This window comes from Lolium rigidum, chromosome 1 (assembly GCF_022539505.1).
Source record: "Lolium rigidum isolate FL_2022 chromosome 1, APGP_CSIRO_Lrig_0.1, whole genome shotgun sequence".
NCBI classification, from domain to species: Eukaryota; Viridiplantae; Streptophyta; class Magnoliopsida; order Poales; family Poaceae; genus Lolium; species Lolium rigidum.
Genome location: NC_061508.1, coordinates 247,850,379 through 247,870,580, shown reverse-complemented (window position 1 = coordinate 247,870,580; position 20,202 = coordinate 247,850,379). Strand labels below are relative to the sequence as shown.

General features: G+C 43.1%; 3 protein-coding genes across 8 annotated transcripts; 2 read left to right on the top strand and 1 right to left on the bottom strand.

Moving 5' to 3' along the window:
- The first annotated feature begins 1,141 nt into the window (after positions 1-1,141).
- Positions 1,142-5,993, top strand: LOC124692325. Of its 6 annotated transcripts, XM_047225680.1 has the most exons (5): positions 1,142-1,753; positions 1,853-2,835; positions 3,659-3,766; positions 3,869-3,914; positions 4,020-4,356. In XM_047225680.1, exons 2-5 carry the CDS (start codon positions 2,708-2,710, stop codon positions 4,038-4,040), a joined length of 303 nt encoding a protein of 100 aa, XP_047081636.1. In that variant the 5' UTR covers positions 1,142-1,753; positions 1,853-2,707; the 3' UTR covers positions 4,041-4,356. The 6 variants fall into 6 exon arrangements, 2 of the variants coding, with proteins under 2 accessions (XP_047081636.1, XP_047081628.1); XR_006999476.1 differs by having other exon boundaries at positions 1,142-1,256; positions 1,350-1,753; positions 3,659-4,356; XM_047225672.1 differs by lacking the exons at positions 3,869-3,914; positions 4,020-4,356 and adding exons at positions 4,399-4,495; positions 5,699-5,993 and having other exon boundaries at positions 1,142-2,835.
- A 693-nt stretch (positions 5,994-6,686) lies between these two features.
- Positions 6,687-11,080, top strand: LOC124692309 (testis-expressed protein 2-like). Its single transcript, XM_047225648.1, is given in 8 exon segments — positions 6,687-6,887; positions 7,373-7,620; positions 7,914-8,583; positions 8,658-9,012; positions 9,374-9,401; positions 9,403-9,454; positions 9,845-10,039; positions 10,126-11,080. Coding segments are annotated over 8 exon segments (2,364 nt in total). The 5' UTR covers positions 6,687-6,701; the 3' UTR covers positions 10,756-11,080.
- Positions 11,081-12,166: 1,086 nt separating this feature from the next.
- LOC124692318 (E3 ubiquitin-protein ligase SINAT5-like) lies at positions 12,167-16,472 on the bottom strand. The gene is made up of 3 exons (XM_047225658.1): positions 16,157-16,472; positions 13,117-13,503; positions 12,167-12,738 (listed from the first exon to the last, which is right to left on the bottom strand). The coding sequence occupies exons 1-3, from the start codon at positions 16,427-16,429 to the stop codon at positions 12,376-12,378; spliced, it is 1,023 nt and encodes a 340-aa protein (XP_047081614.1). The 5' UTR covers positions 16,430-16,472; the 3' UTR covers positions 12,167-12,375.
- Positions 16,473-20,202: the final 3,730 nt, after the last annotated feature.

Genomic DNA, 20,202 nt, shown 5'->3' with positions numbered 1-20,202 from the left:
GAATTCTAGTGTACAAAAGTGGTTTCCGAATTTTGATATGAATATTTTTTTATCAAAGTCAACTCACCAATGTATTTTGCATTGACTTTATGAATACTGAGTTGACTTTGAGAAAAAAAAAGTTCAAATCAAAATTCGGAAACCACTTTTGCATACTAGAATTCCACGTTCTACTAGGAAACCGAGCTAAAACAAGTTAATATGGCTTGCATATTGGTATAATGCATGGGTGTGTAGCTACCCATGCGGGTAGCAGGCTTCATCCCCTTGATGGTGAAGGAACTAAGGGTAACCTAGTATATTCTAGGGAAAATGCTAAAAGTCCCCCAGGTGAAGGAAAAAAAAGGACTTTCTTGTTTTCTTTGGACCATACCCTTGGTCCATGTAGGGAGAGCACTAGTTGGATTGATGGGCCACCCTTTCTCTTTTTAGATTTCTTCCTTGTCTTTTATTTTCTTTATTGCCATTGCCTTTTTTATGTTTGTCATTTTTTTATGTACACCTCCACATTCTCGACGTCAAACGGATGGTGAAGTTAGGGAGAGAGAGCCTCATCGGTGGTGATCCAATTTTATTCCATACATCTGTAAACTATAGGGATTTTTTCCTTACGATTGTTGTTGTAGACAAAAAATAAGAGTAGGGTTGTCTCTTTGTATTTTGAACTTGCATTTTTTTTAACTTGTAGAAAGTGAAGGTAAACATTCGCGAGGAAGCAAGGTTTGGACTTCTGGATCATTTTTTATGTGACTCTAGGAGCTACTGGACCATTTTGAAAGGGGTCGACGACTCCAAATTTCGTTGAAACTAAGGATGGAAACCCAATAAGATAGGTTGGGGATAACTATCCCAACTCACTTTTAAATCGAACCCTCTCTTTAGATGCGCGTTAGCGATGGAATCACCACAAAAAGATTTGTGTCCACCATTGATGATCTGATATGCACCGGTGTTAGCAAAACCTATCCGTGTAGAGGGTCAAAACACCATAAGTGGCAATTCTATTATGAGTAGAAATCAACGAATATTACTGTATTAAGTTTCATTTGCAATGGCCATATTCTTTAAAAAGAGTTAAGGCCGTTGCAATCTCAGCTTCCTCAGCGTTTGGACGGCGCCATGGGGCCCATTGTCGCATGGTTGCCGCGTGTTCTGCTCAGGCCTGGTTTATCTTCTCCGTCGGCGTGGGTGTGGGTTTGACCGAGTGTTCGTTCTCTTCGCGTGCAAGATTTCGCCTCCATTCCGGCCGATTCGCGGTGCCTTTGCTCTTCGATCTGCCGTTTTCTTTCTTTTCCCTGACGAATCTTGCCTATTCCCGTGCTAATCACGCTTTTGTTTCCGCGATTTAGGTCTGGACGGGCTGCTTCTTTGGTGGGATCTTCTTCGCGTATTCGTTCGGCCGGCGCGGCCGGCTGGTTTCCCTCAGGGCTCAGGTAACCGCTCCTCTTCGTGGCCCTCCTCTTTCACGCCAAACAGCTTCCAACGCCTGCCTAGAGAACCATAGTTGTTTCGTAGTACGATTTGGTGCAGCGCCGACCTAAAGTGAAGATCCACGCCGCCCGGAAAAATCAAGAGAGGCAGTCGCGACCATGACGTGGCGCAAGCTCGAGGTCGCGTCAATGGCGGCTCAAACCAACTTGCGCCAGATCGGGCAAGTGGCCATGACGAGCAGCAGTGAACGGCGTGTTCGTGGTGCTTCTTGCCGCCAGAAACGCCCTTGCCGACGTCCAGCACCGCCTCGACCTTGAGTTAGGTTAATCAACTCAGATCCCCTTCGGAAACCGCGATTCCCCTCTGTTTTTTTCCTCTTCTAGGTCTCTGACCTGGTGGTGTTGCCTGTCTCCATGAGCAGGAGATGATCGACCTGATGCGGACCCTCATGACCGACGATGACAAGGCCCAGCAATTTCAAGCAGGAGGTCCCCGTCTCGCCAATCCCCCAATTCCCCAAGCTCAGTGCAAGAGTTCTGATGGATTTTGAACAATTTCTCCCTTGGAAGTCTGTTCTTCCATTTTCCAGAGTTTTCGGCAGACTTCAATGAACTTCTCGATTTTTGTGCCATGAGGCTGTGAATGAGCGTGGTGTGTCTCTGAGAAGATACAGTGTCGATTTCTTGGTTCCTGGTGTTGTTCCTGTTCTGTATTTAGCCCCAGTATTTTTGCACAACATTTGTCTAGAGCTACACAAAATCTCCGCAAGGTACATTAGTTTGCTATTCAGCAGATTGCAACGTGATGAGCTGATGAGCTTCTACGTTCTGTTTGAAGAGTTGGCGCGTGTCTTAATGTGGAGTGCACCTGATAAATTCAGTGTGGCTATCTTGGTCTAGGATGATTTGTAAGATGCACACATGGTTTTAAGTTCATTGCTTTCTCATCAGGCCTGATAAACTGTAAGCCAGGTTATTTGTGGCAGCTCTCCGGTTAGTTGCAGCGCCTGAAAGAACTGTGTCTCCGATGGCTTGCGGCCCCTGGGTGACCGCGGGGTGAATTGATCTTAGGTAGGGGGGTGAGGTTCTTCCTGCTTTTTTGGCTCCTTTTTTTCTTCGGCGGCATCCTGGGTCGCTCCTGTTTTGAGCGGGGGCTGGGCGCTATTCCGCCGGGGCGTCTTGGTGTGTTGTTGTCTGCCGCCACTGCTGCTTGAAGGTGCTGGTGGTGTTTGCTCCTTGGGACAACGAAGGTGGGGTTGGAGAGCCGAGCCTCTCCCATGGTGGACTGGCTGGTATTTTCGGCTCCTCCACTGTCGGGTCTAAGCAGGGAGCCCCTGGCTAGCATGCCGTGGCTCGGGCTGTGGCTCGATGGGGCTGCGCGGGAGGACAGACCTGGCGCTCCAAGGTGAGAGTGGAGCTGGTATATACATACATCAGTCATTTTGTACGAAACCAAGTTTCAATGTATGCAATTTCTTCATTTCATATCTATAGAATATTTGTTTGAGTTTATAAATTTTGCGCACATAGTGACATAGGTATATGTGAGGGATCCTTCTAATTTCAGCATCACTTTAACCATCCTAACCGATTTTTGTTCCATGTAATGAGAGTTTCTAATCATTCGGTTAGTTTTCAGTACATAGTTCTATTCAATTTTAAATTATGTAGCCCTACTTAGAAATGCTGTCCACTTAGTATTTTTGAGTCATGTTACCCTCTCTTTGCTGGGTTTGAGATATTCAATTGTATTTCAACAACAAATATTTCGAGTCTTGCAACAATGTCCTGGTTCGTTCAGATCCTCTCTCATAATTAGGAAAGGAATTAAAGGTTGCGAGTGAATTCTAAAAGCTATGTATTTTGGTGGAAACTAGAATAGGGTTTACGAATATGTTGCTTATGATCTTATGCTCACAAAACAATTTTTTTTTGGATTCGCAGTAGGCTCTGTTAAGCTAGAAAATTCATAATGGTGCCTTTTTTATTTTTTTCTATCTTTCTTGAAATAAAGATAACAATTTGTGGACGGTTCGTGCAAACTGACTTCTTTTCGCATTGAGTTTTTGTTTTTTCACGGGCACAATTTTAAGTCTGATGCTTGCGAGTGGAAATCAGAAAGGGAACCTGATTTTGTGTTCCTTAATTCTGTGTACAACACACTTGTTTCCTCACATGTTGGTTTAATTTGGATTTATGTGGCGCATTTTCATGGCGTTGGAATTCAGGAATTTCGAATATTTATTTCTCGATGGATCGGAATTAGCATATGGAGAGGCAAGTTCTTCTTCGTGTAATGAGTACCAGAAGTTTATCCAGAAGATGAACCCTCCAAGGTGCCACCATTTCCTCAAGACATGTCAATATTAATACTGCAAAGTCATTTGTATAGAAATAGTACCAAGTGCTAACAGTGTGGTACACATTTTGTAATTCAGAATCATGATTTACAGCACATCATATGCAATTGCCATAGTTGATCATGTAGGTACCTGGCTACCTGCCAAGTGGACAAGTCTTTTAGTGTATAATTGTATATATTGTTTGGTTGGTTACTGAATACAGTGAGTTTTTTTTTTAATTGTGTAGGTTGACAACGCAGACAAGTAAAAAACTCATATGGTTGCTAGGTAGTAGGATGCTATTTTTTCCTTACTGTTGACACATATATGCGACCTACATGTTTTACTTTTTTATCATATGCATATGTTCAGGTATTTTTCTATCCAAGGAACAACATAATTTGTTTTGTTCCGCTTTTTTCTATAAAAATTATGTTCGTTGTCTAGACTTATCAAAGAAATTCAGCAATAGGCCCATTCTCTTCCTTCCATGAATGTTTCTTTCTTACACTGGTCCAGCGAGTGAGTGAATATCTTGGAGAAGATTTCTTACTTGAATGTATGTTTGGTGTTAGCCATTGTTCTGACCGTTCTTCCATTAATCTTAGTTTTTTTCCTCTCTCTAGGATTTCTCTCTTACTTATTGTTCTCGGGGTCTCGACTATCCATATTGCAAAGGAGCGAATAAAGAGTATAGAGCTATGTGTTCTGCTCAGGTTCATGGTGACACATCTTTTGGTCTAAATTCTCATATTCCTGCACGTAGCACCTTTGCTGCACTGTTGTAATCAAATCTTTTGTTTCTTCGGCATGTATCTTGCTTACTGTACTAAAGTTAACAAGAATATGCCATTTTATTGGTTTGATTATGTGTATAGGGCCATTGAGTATTTGTGCCTGGCATAAATTATGATCTTATATTCCTGAATGTATTTGACAGGATAAAGAATATCATTCAAGTAGTAGCTGCTGACATCTTATACATTCTTATCCCAGCCAAGTCCCATTTCAGCCAAGTCCCATTTCGATAGTGCACATGTATGTAGTTAGTGCAATTTCTTCATGATAGCAGTCCATTTAAATTTTATACACAATATTAACATTACCATTGGGATTTTCTTCTGCCATCCACATGTAAGATGCTTAATATAGCCAGTTAATTAGGACACTTGAATTGCTTGGTTAGTTATTTAGAGTTATCGAGTGCATTTGCATGGTAAGAATTAACCTATATAATCTGTTCTTCTTTGCAATTCTGATAATGTAGTTTGAACTTTATATTTCACTCAAAGGGTGTCGCTTTCTAGGTTCTCTTCTTTGTTCTGCTCAGATATCACATAAAGGATAATATCTTTCCTAGGCATTTCAATAAAATGTTGGATGCCGAAGAATTGGGGAAGAATGATGTCTATCTCTTTCAGACCTTAGGGTCCAAATCGTTACATGAGTCATGCTCATCTGTTGTCCTAATTCATTTTTTTGATCTTTAGTCTCCCCAGTATGCATCGAAGGATGCACTGATACCAAGTCACTACTAATTACACCAGATTTTGAAATTGATCTAGATTTGCTAGACTATAGAGACAAATTTTGTATTCTTTTTAGGATCACAATGTGATCATACATTAAGCTTTCCAAATATCCACTTGCACATCATGAATGTTAAACTGCTTTGTTAACATAAATGTCAAATTGTTCATATCAGCATAATTCTAGAAGTACTTCTTTTCTTCTCTTTTTTGGGTCTATGATACTATATCAAAGCGTGATCTTACAACAAGCTTTATGTAGGCTACTATCTTTAACAAATGTCAAACTGCTTTTTAAACATAAGGTCAAATTTTTTCATATGAGCATAATTATATAATTGCTCCATTTTTGGGCCTCTGATACTAATTTCAGGTACAATTTCTTGGTAAAAAAAAGTCAGGTACACGTTCTAAGACTGGTTTGGCTGACAGTGTCAAGCTTCTGCACTGCGGTGTCAAGCTAGCAGCAAACTCTTTGATGTTGGACGAATCACTTGGTGGAAAAACTTGTATTAGGTAAGCCGAATTTCATAATATATTGCACTACTCTCTGGGGCTGACTCCGACGGCTGTTGGCATTTCTTCTAAAATTGTCAGGTCATATGAGTGATTCATTGCACCCGCTTATCAAAAACATTGAGACAAACTTCCTATTTTATAGCTGGTATATTGTTGTGGGTAAATGTACTGCTTGAGTGCTTGGTCAGAATAATTTGTATCAGAGATAATACTGCTACAAAACTTGGAGAATGCATAAACTAGAATAATTTGTATCAGAGATAATACTGCTACAAAACTTGGAGAATGCATAAACTAGACCAGACCAGAGATGTACAGTACCAGCCACCACATATGACAATGCCAAGCAGGCGGCGCGGCGAAGCGCGCGTGCCATCTAGTTTCATTTATGTTTCTTTACACGGGAACTTACAGGCAAGCATGTTTCTCACTTTATTGGGCACCACTTACTTTGTACTTGCGTTGACTTTTCATCTAATAGTTAATTAAGAGGTTGCAATCATATTATGTGCACTATTGTTTGTAGCTGTAGAAATATGCAAATATATACTTTCTACATTTCTATATCTAGAGTTGCACATTAATTGTTGTCGCATTGAGGCTGCAAATTGAGAGGTTTGTAGACTTTCTTTGTGGCTTGAGCAATCAATAATGCTAAAGCTGCACATTCATTAGGCCTACATCACTTGCTCAATCACCAAAAGTCAAATCATCAAAAATATCGTCTTTTCACACAATGACATGAGGGGCCTGCATGTCAGCGCCATGCAAGGTGGACTTTCGCGTGGCTTCTCCACCTCCTGCGTTGTGTTGTTCGTCGCAGAGCATAGCTGCCTGCCTCGCCTGGGAAGGTCTCCTCGTCATCGTCGTCGTCCTCGACCATGGCGGTGGTGATCTTCCTATCGGGCTTCCTCCTCGGCCTCCTCGCGCTCGCTCTCGCGGAGGGGGCGGCGATCCTCTGGGCCGTCCGCGCCCTGCGCCGCGGCCGGCCAAGGCCTCCGTCTCCGCCCCCGGAGACCGCCGCCGCTGAGCTCTCCGGCGACCGGCCGATTCCCACCAAGAAACAGGTCAGGCTACTTGTATTCACTCTGTGTGCCTTCCTCTTCTTACCGATTTCCCTATCATCTCTTCTTGCATTGCAATTGGAAGCAAAAAAAAAAAAAATGGGAAAGTTGCAGGAGAGCTGTACTCTGTATGCAGAGTTGAAACCCGACCGTGTGGAATTTCCCAAATATTTTTGGCTGAATTCTTAGTGGTGATTAGATCAGTAATATGTACGTCTTCACAATTTGTACCTGCTCTCGGTGGGATATAAGCTAGTGGCGATTAAAGCAGTAATATGTAGTACTTCGGATGAATTTGTACATGCTCTCTGTTCTGTTGGGTATTATGTGAACTAGCCTTACTAGCCCTCTTCTATTTGCTATCGGAACCCTTAATTAGACATCATACAACCTCTCTCATAATCTAGGGATGTTGAAATCAAGTGTTTGTACGAGTCTGCTATGCTTGCTATTTGGATCCTTTCGCCTGATGGCCACGCGTGTTGCAGGGTTTTCTATGGATGCTAGAGCCAGAAAAGATGCCAAAAGTTAGCACCAACAACCACATACCATCTGGGGCTAAGAAAGATATGAAGGAAAAAAAGAACATTGTCGAGGTTTTTCCTGTCAGGATGTTGGCTAAAATTAAAGACCACTTGCTTGTCTTGTCAGGTCCTGATGGTTCTCAGACAAGCATTGAGCTTCTGGATTGCACAGTTGTTGCTGTTTCCGCCTCTAATCTACCATCACGTAAATGGTTAGTGCACATATTCAGCATTTTTGTGCCGTGTTGAATTATTTTTGTTCCATATGTACATCTTGTGTTATCAACATCATAGTCTTGATGTATGATAGGATAGCTACGCGTTCTTATCTTTTCCATTCATCTACAGAGTAATTAAGCACACTTTTTTTTTGAACTTGATGTTCTTAAAACAGTGAATAGACTTTCCTACTTAGCAAATTTTAATTCTGATTCTGTGGTGCACTTCACATATGAACTCTAGTACCAATGTAACCACAATTTGTATTTATCCATTTTTCTTTCAGGGCTAAGAGGTACCCGATAAAACTTGAAAGCAAGGGATCTGAGATTTGCAAGGGGAGCAATGTATGTTATCTTTATGCAGAAACCTCTTGGGAGAAGGAATCGTGGTCCAAAGCACTTCGTCTTGCATCTTCTACAGACGAGCAGAAACTGAACATGCATGCAAGGTTGAGTGAACAGTTTAGAAGTTATGTATCCTCATTAAATGCTGGATACCCCCGTTTCCTGGAATCCTCGGCACTTTCCACAGACTATCACGAGGTTAGGGACAAGGCGGTAAAGTCTGATGGATCGACAAAACTTCGCCTTCTTCTAAAAAAGTTCAGTAGAAAGGTATCTACAAAAGCACCCCAAGTGACTAGAACAAGCACAATCCCAGCACAAGCAGAAAGGAAAACTTTCGGTAAGACACACAGCTACCATGGTACCTCACTGATTGATTTACCAGAAGAAAGGTCCAGCAGTAGTTCATCATCACAAGACATAAAACAACCCAGTACCCCTGGCTCAGATTTCAGTTATAGAAGCAGATTCTCAGATTCTCCTGATGCAAATACAGATGAAAAGAATTCTGATGATGGTACACTTTGTTGGAACCTCCTAATCTCTCGGTTGTTTTTTGATGCTAAAATGAGTGATGAGATAAGCAAGGCCATTAAAGCACGCATTCAGGTTAGGTAATGCTTATATTCATAAGTAAACCCATCCTTCAACCATATTGTTGACGTTTACTTCTTCTTGATCAGAGATCATTGTCAAACATGAGAACTGCATCCTACATTGGTGAAATTACACTTACTGATCTCAATCTTGGAGAACTTCCACCATATTTACGTAGGATGAGAGTCCTCCCAAGGGATTTAAATGAACTGTGGGCTTTCGAAGTTGATTTTGAATATTGTGGTGGAATAATGCTGCATACTGAAGCAAGACTTGAGATTCAGGAACCAGAGCTGCAAAAAGATATAATGAAAACTACTCTTGAAGCGGATTCTAATGGGGCTGTGAATTCAGAGTTTTTGGAGAATATTGAGCATTATGGAAACCAAGTTGGGTCTTCACAACTTTTGGCTTCTGTAGTGGAAGATGAAGATGAGGCAGGTTGGTTTGATTTGTTTTCCTTTCTCTTATAACTTTTCCGATTGACAATAAATTTATTCACAAAAAACTAAGTGCATAGTAAAATATATAGTGTCATTTGTCTCCTCCCGAAATATTGTTTGAATTTTAATGTCCATATGTTTTTGGTCATGTTCCTGCATTTCTTGTCTTTTTTCATCAAAATTGGATGTTGTGTATAACATATGATGATTGCTTATGCTAGTTGTCATGTGTTCCTTCCTTTTACCTATTGAATTCTTTCTTCCTTCACTGATTATTCTGATGAATGCGATTGGTGAACTCGCATTCTTCTTATCCACATAATCCATGAATTGAGATGCTTGTTGATCCTTCGTACCAGGAGTACTGAAGCGATCAAAGAGCACTGGGTGGAAAAAGGTGGAAAAATATCATGCACTCGATAACTGACCATGTTTCCCAGGTTAGTTCTTGTTTTACTTTGCTTCAGGAACTGCACCAATGTATTGTTGTACACAGGCAATTGGTAGTGGTTAATGAAATGATGCTCATGACAACACAGTCTGGCTATTCGAATGTTTCCTTCATTTGAACATATCATTTTTACCAATCTCCCTCCCCTCTCCTTCCATTTATATACTGCCTAATTTTTTTACCTTTGTATTTTTTTCACATCAGCCGTCTGTTTGTGAGGCAATATCAGGCAAAAGTATTTCTGGCATGTTCAAACTTTAAGCCATTGATCAAACCGTAGAAGAAAAAACTTTAGATTCAGATTTAAGTAAATTGTATGCCACTAATATATCCAGGAAGTTCTGACACGTGTAATCTTCTCTCCTTATTCTTGCAAAAGGTGCCATTTTTGTTGGCAATTAAAATTACATCGGTTCGGGGCACAATGCGCATACAAATAAAGCCCCCTCCTTGTGACCGAATCTGGTATGGATTTACATCAATGCCGGAGCTTGAGTGGGAATTGGAGTCTTCCATTGGGGAGAGAAAGATCACCAACAGCCACATTGCTGCGTTTATCAGCAAAAGAATCAAGGTCTCCCATCTACTGAGTTGCTCTGATTACCGTGTTATTTGCTGAGTTGTATGCCTAAATCCTAGAACATGCCATATACCCTACAGGCTTCACTTCATCAAAGCTTGGTACTGCCGAATTGTGAAAGTATTCCTGTGTCATGGATGATATCGGAGAAGGATGACTGGGTGCCTCGTAAAGTTGCACCTTTTATATGGCTGAATCGTGAACCGAGCGAGGCTGCAAGTCATAGCACAGACACGGGTACGCTCCAGCCTGATGATGTTGCCACACTGAAGGTCAGTGCCAACCAGAAAGGTAGCAAATCAAGCCCACCTGCTCCTTTCAACGATGGCGAACAACTGAAGAGCACAATATCCTTTCATGGGCCGAACCAAGAACCTGCAACAGATGCATCTACCAGCTCCTGTTCTTCACTTCCTTCAGAAACAGAGCCTTCTGACCAGTTGACGATTCCGCTGATGAGCACCACCAGACAGTTTGAACGAAATACTTCTGAAGATGCATCGGGCTCTTCTCTTCAGCTACTAGCGATGGTACCTGCAGGCGAGCAGTCGTCGGCATCGTCCTCTGCTTCTCCCGATGAGTACACGAAGAGGAAAGGCGCGAAGCGGGCTGCAGTAATGGGTTTGGGGAGGAGGATGAGCAACAAGTTGGAAGATAAGAGGCGGCATATCGTCGAGAAGATTAAAGAAAATGCTGCACATAAAGGGTAGCCAGAAACATCCTGCTTAGTATATGGTACATATCCGGCAACTAGTCCTAGCAAGAAACTGGAGTGGTTGCAATTGCACAAATGTATTAATTGTACTCTACAGGTGGGGAAAGAAGGACTAATTCCAAGTGTTGTGTGTACATCATTTATACTGACAGAATATGAAAACAAAGGATTATGCACATAGGAGGGATCTCGATTGGCTCGGATGTATAGGTTCAGACATTTTGATTCACTCAGAAACTGTTGCACAGATTAATGGTACCTTTTTTGTATGGGTTTTTAGTCCATATGTGTGTGAAACGAAGTCCAAAGTTCCCAGGTTATACATGTGCATAAGTGCAGCAACAAAATGTTCTTGACCAGTTGGCACTGATGACACATTTGCAACCACAAAATGTTCTTCAGTAAGTAGTATTTACATGCCATGCCCCAAGGAAAATTACAGTGATGCCCTTAGCCTTCTACATGGCTGAGGGGCATAAGGGTAAACTTACAACATTATTACATGGCATATTGGCATGTGGAATATATATACCACATGCCTTGCCTTATAATATTGGTTCTGGATCCGTGTTTACTTCTTTTCTCTCTCCTCGTTTTGGTTTATGTTTCCGTTAGGTTTGATATCTAGCCTGCCCTAACTTGATTGGAAAAAGGTTTGATGTTGTTGTTCGGTATATATATTCCTTTAGAGCATGATAAATCCTAAGGTAATATTGCAATATTGCCCTTGGTTATTTCCTATAGCTCTATATTCATGAGGCAGGGTACTATGGTCTATGGTACTTCGCTATCATCTGGCATTCTGTGTATTTCCTACTTTTTTCTAAGGATTTCCTACTTGGTTGCACGAAAGGATCAGGTTCAGGCTTTGGTCTAACAGCGAGGGCCAAGGGCTCGTGATTGAGCAGGCCCTGGCATGCCCCAAGGCCCAAGCCCAGTCTTGAGAATCGGCAGTGCCTTCAGTGCATGGAAGCCTGAGTATTCATGTTGAGCATGACAGTGCTTCACTGAGGTTGAGCAGAAGGTTAAGCGAGAGGCTTCAGAGGGAGCTAGTTTCTTTTTTTTTTACCCAAAATACCCATATTTTATGTTTTCTGGTATTCTAGCAAAATACTCTCTCCGTTCCAAAAAAAAAAAGTTCTCAATGTTTCCTAGTTTCTCAACTTTGTCTAGATACGGTTGTAAGACTATATACAACCGTATCTAGACAAAGTTGAGAAGCTTTTTTAGGAACGGATGGAGTATATATGTAAACTGTTTGAGATGCTCTAAGGAAATCAGCCACAGCTCCGAACATGTCTTCTTGTACTGTAAAAAAGTTAAGTTGTACAATCATACAACACTGGATCATGGAAGTAGACTCACATGACCGCCACTTATTAGAATCACGGAACATAGGCCAGGCAGAAGAGAATGATCACCATGTGATTTCAATAGAGCTCCACGTGTTTTCCTGACACCAACCACCCCAAAGAATATTGAGCATGTTACAACAAAGTGGCTGAAAAGCGAAAAAGAGGCAAACGCAAACTGTAAAGAGAAACAAATTGGCAATCACATTTCAATATACACCTGAACCACCCACACATGATCCTGTTGGGAACAACTATTCGCTTCAGCTGAAGAGGTTAGGGATGCAGGCTCCCGAGTCAGGATTCTGCTGCTCCTTCCAGATGCGACCTGTCACCCGCAGCTTCAGCTCTTTCCTCTCCCCGCCGGAGAAGAAGAGCGCCATGTTGCGCTGGATTATGAGGCCATCGTGGCTGTCGCGCACTTTGCGGTGGCTGTCCCGGATGCTCCGGGGCGTGCCCTCCCATATCATCTTCCTGCCATTCGCACCCACCTCAAGGCTATAGCTGTAGTTCCTCGCATCGTTCTCATCGCCCATGAAGCGGAGAAATGCCATGTAGACTGGTGCCATTCCGAGCTGGAAGGCCTCAAAATGCAAGCAGAAATACTGCCCGAAACAATGGAAAACCTGAAGATAAATGCTTCTTTGTGTCAGATAGGCATTCCTTCTTATTTTGAGGACAGAATGGTATTACTTGATTCACATGTTCAAAAGAAAGTGAACAGAAAAAAAAAATAGGCATATGCAGATGTATCAATCAGCACAAGAGGAAGCTATCGTCTTTCTTTTGGGTAGTTGGAAACATTCTGCAAGACCATCCAGTATTCCAGGACCAACTGGTATTTCTTTATGCTATTAAACCAAGGATGATCAAGGTAAGCAAAATAGTAAAGTGGTGGTACTATGCATCTTTTCACCCCACTATAGGTGTACATAAGATATCAAGTAAATACGACAGGTAAATTTAAATGCCTAGAAACGAAAAAAAAAGTTAAGAATACTTACAGTTAGCATCCAGGTTGCATTTTCAACTTCTCTGGGATTTGACTTGACATAGCGATGGTTGAATGTCGACCCAGAATGCATGTCAACCTTATGGTCATCTCTCAGATGTGAAACAAGGAAAGGAATGTCTCCAACTGAGGAGCATTCAGATCCTGCATAAGGGCAGCTGTATGGCCTAAAATTGCACTGCGACTCATGCTTGAGCTTGCTATAGTATGGGAAGATCTCTGGACAACCTAGTGTGTAGTATCTGCAGGGTAGCTCAAGAGATTCAGCAACCTTTTCCAATGCCAAACACCTGATATCACCCAGCTCTTGTCGACAGGTAGGGCAGCGGTTGTGCACCCGAGCTTTGCAGGTCGAACAAAGGGTATGACCATTTTGGCACTGTAAAATTACCAGAATGTTATTTTGTTGCCACTGTAAACTTAAATTGTAAAAATTCTGAATATATACAAAGCTAGATGACTGGAAGGCATTAACCTAAAGCAAGACTACATAAGAGTACAGTTCATAAGATTCACAAAAATGTTCAAAGTAACAAATTTCAATTAATATAAGCATATTTGCTCTCCTGTATAGATGTTTAATGCCAAAATTTTCCAATATACAATTGCTTAAAGCAAGACTAGAATTGTTTAATGCCAAAATTTCAAGTATGCCATAGATGTCTAAAGCAAGAATACAATTGTTTAATGCCAAAATTTTCCAATATAGATGTTGAATTCCTACCAGCCACAGTAATACTTTACTTAAGAGGGCCAAGTTTACTCAAGTCAACCAATGTTAACTACAATCTGAAAAAGAATCCCTTTTAAAGAAGGCTATTATAAGAATATGCAGCCCATATGGAAGACAGGTCCTATTGAACTGTGCTTCTTGTCCTGTAGCATATAAAAGGAAGTACGCTACCTACACAGTCAATAACTCAATATGATAGATGAATTAAAAATGCTAAGAAAGGCGCATCGAAAGAAAAAACTGAAGGCGTCTTGTGATATTTATACTGACAAACAGTTCACAAGTTCAAGACATGCAAAAATATATCAGACAGTCAAAGATGTTTTCATTGCATGTGAAAAACAGATAAGCAGACACATAAAAAAGGAGTGCGAAAGGACCCAACAAATTTTGAATTTTTAGCATTGAAAAACCAGATGCACAGGTAAAAGAATATTAAATTATCCTTCATACACAGAAAATAAGGTAAACCTGGCAGTAGTCTGTCAAATATAAAAAGAAAACAGTTTACCAGGCACGAAAGATGTTTAGTGCCTAGTCTAGACATCTTGCTTTATCCAAATACAAATGGCCTATGTATGCATCAAGACATGAGTGTAACTCAGGCTAGTCCTGATGAAAGGGCAGGTATCATGGTTCAGTAGTTGAGCAACTCCTGTGATACTTGAGCAGCATGTGTGGGTAAGGAATACGATAATAACATCAAGTACTGAAACATCCTAGGATCCAACACATAGGTTGTTTAGGTATACTCAAAGTATTATTAAATATGTGTTTGCTCATTCACCAAAACCATATATAGCTGATCAGCACCTAACATGTTATTCTAGTTTATTGCCACAATGACCAACCTGAAGTGACAATGGAGTTATGGTTAAAAACAAAAGCATGAAGGAATTGTTAAAGTGAGTACTAACAATTTAATAATATATATTTAGACATGTTACTACATGACTAAATTACTGACTCATGGCCAACAGAATTTCGACTCAGGTAATTCAGATCTACTCGAATCAATTAGTATAACGTAGTTTTAAAAAGCCCCAGTATCCAAAAAGCAAAAAAGCCAAAAAGAAAATGGGAAACCACGAGTATATACAGTTTTTTTTTAGCCTCCAAATTGCACACAACTACACAGTATAATTTTAGGATAATATTTTCAGTCAGCATGTTCCATGGGCGGGCACAGACTTTTAACAATGGGTATTCAAAAATAAAATAAAATGTACTACAAAACAGTGGCAAGTAGCATTCGATCTCATGACCATCAAGGGAGCATGTAACTGCTCTAACCAGCCAAGCCTCCACATCCTTGTGTCCAGAGAAGCACAGATTTCTACACAAAGTAAATTAGCGCTGATGGATATTTCACATAATTTGAAAATTTTGTCAAAATTTTGGGTATTCACCTGCATACCCATGAATACACATGTGCCCGCCCATGGCATGTTCCCTCTTAAGATCATCCGTCACCAAGCAACAAGGAAGAAATTCTTTGGGAGATGATCGCTTAAAAAAATTCTATGTGATAGAAAACTTCTACACTTAGCCTACTTGAATATGTGGTTAGCAAGAACATCGATAGCTGATTCTCTAAACTGTGTCGGCGCTTGGATTATGTTGTGCACTTGAAGAGGTGGGTGGACTTTAACAAGCAATCTGCTAACCAAAAGAATATTACCTCCAGTTTTTCAGGAAAAAGGAGAATAGTACGGTTTAGATGAGGACGTATGTTCTTTTCTCTAACAAAAGATGTAGTGTTTTCTCTGCCTTCTCTGTTAATCAGTGGCAAAGCATGGTACAGTTCAAATACCCTAAGAACCTAACTAGACATCCTAATCTCCTTTTCCAGCAGTGCAGCACAACTAATGAAGAATTTAAAATTGTCAGGAACCAGAAAACTTGAGAAATAACTGAAGAATCTAAACTACATCCTGAGTAAGGATGATTGCGCACGCATTATTTCTAATCTAAAATCCTTCCCGCAGTTGGTATGTTAGGTCTCAACTCCAAAGTACACCGTTTCTATCGTAGCATCAATTTCCCACATACGGACGCAAAATTCGACTGCCAATTCTTCTTATCAAGATTGACCATGATATATTTTCGTTGCCATGCAAGAACTAAAATTCCGTGAATTGGATGCGTCTACAGCGCAACCAATATGACTTCAGACCAAGAACCCATGCAAGCAACCAAGATCGCGGCTTCCCTACCGCGGAGACGATCGGAGCCGCGAAAATTGCCAGGACCGGCCCAAGATCCTGGAGTCAATCAAGAAAGAGAAGCAGGCGCTGACCTGGTGGATCGGGGGATACATGGAGTTGGTGCAGACGGGGCACTCGAGGAGCTCGTGGACGCTGGTCGCCGGCGGGATCAGCGGGCCTGGGATCGCGCCGGCGCCGGCGCCGGACGTGGGGACCACCCCGATGCTGGCGGCCGCGATAGCCGCGGCCGCGGAGGCCTTGAGGAAGGGGCGGGGCAGGGGCAGGGGCAGGTTGGAGGACATGGCGTCGTCGTCCTCCATGCCGTCCGACGACGACACGCACTCGATGCTCTGGATCATGTCCATGGCGGCGGCGGCCCGAATCGGGCCGGATCGCGGCCGAATCGCGGGGCGCGGGCTGGCGGCGGGGGCTGGGGTCCGTGGCTCCTCTCTGTCCCTCGGCCTACTGCATTCGAGTTCTCGAAGAAATGGATTCTTCTTGGAGAACTCTGAGAACTGGAGGGGAGGGAGCGGGCAAGGGCAAGCGCGGCCGGAGACTCGGGATTTGGGGGGATTTTATAATTTGCCACACTTTTCTTTGCACGGATTTGTTTGGTCCTTTTCTTGGTCTCCTTTCTTCTTTTCTCAGCGTGCCCTTTTTCCCCTACCTGATAAGGCTATGTTCAGTTAATCCCCTGCCTAAGTGCATTGGAGCGTATTGAAATTGGGGTGTATGGCTCTCAAAAAAAAGAAATTGGGGTGTATTTTGACTTGTTCTTTTTTTCAAAATGGGAGCATCAGTCCAGCCTCTGCATCCAAATAATGCACACAATTTTTTTATTAAATTATTCGCAAATGCTTACAAGGGAGATACAAAGATCAACTCGAAGCCACCTTTACATCGACAACTCGCTATACCTACAAGAGCGATGAAGGGGGTTACCATGAACAGGGTCATTACCCTAACAATACACCAACGCACATCATCTAAAACCGAATGCCTTCCCAAGCCGCTTATTGGCGGGTGAGAAGCACAACCAGTCAAGCGGACCCTGAGCGCACGCCATTACACATGCCACAGAAATCGCTACCGCCGTCTTTCTCGCACCCATCTTCAAGAGGGATCACCGCATTGACCTTGCCAGACCTGTCGTCGATGTCACCATGACGCCACACAGCTCCACCATCATGCACGCGTCCAGCAGTCCGCGCCCGTCTTCGATACCCTGCAGCTCCACGCTGTTGAGAATCATCGACGTCAACGTGGTAGATGAACACCACTCCACCAAGATCCACCTCCATCCAGCCGCTGCTCCAAAAACGATGCCCCAAGAGGTAGAACGACGCAGGAAGCGCTGTCATCATCCGATCCGGGAGACCCGGATCTAGGGTTTCCCCCGGAGCAGCATGAGTGAGTAGCCGCAGACTGCGACGACGATGCCTTCAAGAAGGAAGCGACGCTTAACGCCGCCATCGCCCGCCAATCGTGACACAGTTTTCACCGACAGCCGCGAGTCTCCAACTCGGCAATAGCAAGCGGAGAGGCCACCGGGCCGGTCGATCCCGCCGGCGCCTCCACCGGGCGCCCCATTGGAAACAAGAAGGCCAAGGCCGAGAGGAATGCGGCGCCGGCATTGGTCGCCATGGACGCCTCCCTCGAGAAGATGATATCCTCCTTCTCAACGGAGAACAATGATGTGGCGGATAGGGCCACCGTCGTGTGGAAGCTAATACTGGAGAAGCAAGATATGAAGATTGAGTTGGAGAGGGAGAAGGTGGAGGCGGCGGAGATGGAAGCTCACGCCACCGCCATGAAAGCCACCAACAAAGCGACGCAGCTTTCGTTGGCCAAGATGACTCAATAATCCAAGATCTTGATGGCGAACATGGCGAAGATGGACCCATTGGCTAGGGTGTGGCACGAGATGTACCGCGAGCGCATCAAGCAAGAGGTGCTGGCGGCGCGAGTTGCGTCGGCGTCCATGACGTTCATGCCTCCCCCGGTGCCGGCACCGTCGACATTCATGCCTCACCCGACGCACGTGGAGCCGGTTCCCGCGATGGAGGTGCCGCCGGTGCTCGCTGACGATGAGGACGTCGTCGAGGTTCAGTCGCCCATGACCCCGTTTATCTGATCATTTAGCCTGGAAGCCCAAGTTGTTTTTGCAGTCGGACTATGATGGCGATGCAGTGGCCGTATGTTGGTCCAAACTTCATATTCGAAAAACTATTCGAATTTTGTGGCAGTATGTTTGCGCAAACTTCATATTCGAAAACCTAGTCAAATTTCTATGCACGTTTTATGAGTTTTTTCCACTGATCTATCGGGGCCGCCGGCTTGGGGAGCGCTGGTGTGGGAGCATCACCCCCAACTAGAGGATGTTGTGCCGGTGCACCCCATACGGCTGCGCATGCGCCCCTGTCAGCGCCTATTTGGGAGGTGCCGGTGGAGATGCTCTAAGGGTGTCTCTAAGGGTCGAACCAAAACGGCGACACATTGACACATTCCAGTCGTACTGGTTTGTTTTGGTTAACCTGTGGATAAAATTTAGGTTGTTGTCTGGTCTGTCATTTCAGCGCGTACAACAGTGATACCTAAATGGTCTGCATTGACCATTTGGCTCACTGACAGCAGAAAAATAAATTTGAATAAATTGAAAAAGCATGTGAAAGTTGGATAAGGATGTCATTCATTCCAACATATTTTATTTAAATGTACATAGAAAAAACTAAACCCATTTCCAGCGCCGCCGTCTTCTTCGTCGTCGGAGATGAGCTCGACGAACTGCGAAGGTGCCCAAGCAGGGACCTTCGGCGGCTGCGGCACGTACTTTAATGGAGTGGCGGGTGGCGCGCACTCTGGAGGAGGCGGCGCCATCTAGCCTTCCCACGCGGCTAGCGGCAGATGTGGTGGTGGAGGAAGAGACGCGACGTGCTCCGCCACCAAGGCGAACAGGACGACGTCCTTCAGGCCAAGCTGGAATCTTGAAACTAAGAAAGTTTTGCATAGCAGGAATGTAGTCTTTAATGAGGCTGTCATATTTTATAAGAGTTCATCTACAGATGTTACTGATGCTGTTGATTTTTCTGATAGTTCTGATGATGAGCAACAGAGGATCAGCGTGCGGGTGGAGCACGTGGAGGAGAAAGAAAATGATGTTGCTGAAAATGATAACACCGTTGTTCATCACTCACCACTCTGTTTTGCAGCAAACAAATGGTTCCATTGCTGCTGATAGACCGAGGCGTAACGAGAGGTCCACGTCCTCGTTTAATTGAAGAATGTAATCTTGTTCATCATGCTTTGAGTTGTGCTGAACAGGTGGAGCATGATACTCGAACCTGCTACATATACTGAGGCCGTTGCATCCGTTGACCGCGTGAAGTGGATTTCTGCTATGCAAGAGGAGATGCAATCACTTGACAAGAATGGCACATGGGATGTTGTGCCCTTGCCTAAACAAAAGAAGGCTGTCCGTTGTAAGTGGATATTTAAAAGAAAGGAAGGATTGTCTCCTAATGAGCCTCCGAGATTTAAGGCAAGGTTAGTAGCAAAAGGTTTCAGCAAAATTCCAGGTATTGATTATAATGATGTATTCTCACCGGTTGTGAAGCATAGTTCCATTCATGCATTTTTTGGTATTGTGGCTATGCATGATCTTGAGCTTGAGTAGCTAGATGTAAAGACTGCTTTTCTGCATGGTGAGCTTGAGGAGGAGATATACATGGACCAACCTGAAGGTTTTGTTGTGCACGGTAAGGAGGATCTTGTTTGCAAGTTGAAGAGGTCCCTTTATGGTCCGAAACAGTCTCCAAGACAAGTGGTACAAAAGGTTTGATTCATTTATGCTTGCACATGAGTTTAAGAGATCTAAGTATGATAGTTGTGTTTATATCAAGTTTGTTAATGGATCACCAATATACTTGCTCGTTATATGTTGATGATATGTTGATTGCTGCCAAGAGCAAGAAAGAGATCACTACTTTAAAGTCACGATTAAGTAGTGAGTTTGAGATGAAGGATCTTGGTGCTACTAAGAAAATACTAGGTATGGAAATTACAAGAGACGAGAAAATCTAGTGTGTTATTTCTTAGTCGGCAAAATTACATTCAGAAAGTTCTTCATCATTTTAATATG

Excerpts from the sequence above, each read along its gene's own strand:
- LOC124692325 (XM_047225672.1), top strand. The coding sequence starts at position 2,708 with ATGGTGGACTGGCTGGTATTTTCGGCTCCTCCACTGTCGGGTCTAAGC. Across the intron at positions 2,836-3,658 it reads GACAGACCTGGCGCTCCAAG|GAATTTCGAATATTTATTTC; the intron begins GTGAGAGTGGAG and ends GTTGGAATTCAG. Across the intron at positions 4,496-5,698 it reads GTGTTCTGCTCAGGTTCATG|TCAGGTACACGTTCTAAGAC; the intron begins GTGACACATCTT and ends GGTAAAAAAAAG.
- LOC124692318 (XM_047225658.1), bottom strand. The coding sequence starts at position 16,429 with ATGGACATGATCCAGAGCATCGAGTGCGTGTCGTCGTCGGACGGCATG. Across the intron at positions 13,504-16,156 it reads TGTATCCCCCGATCCACCAG|TGCCAAAATGGTCATACCCT; the intron begins GTCAGCGCCTGC and ends GTAATTTTACAG. Across the intron at positions 12,739-13,116 it reads ATGCAACCTGGATGCTAACT|GTTTTCCATTGTTTCGGGCA; the intron begins GTAAGTATTCTT and ends ATTTATCTTCAG.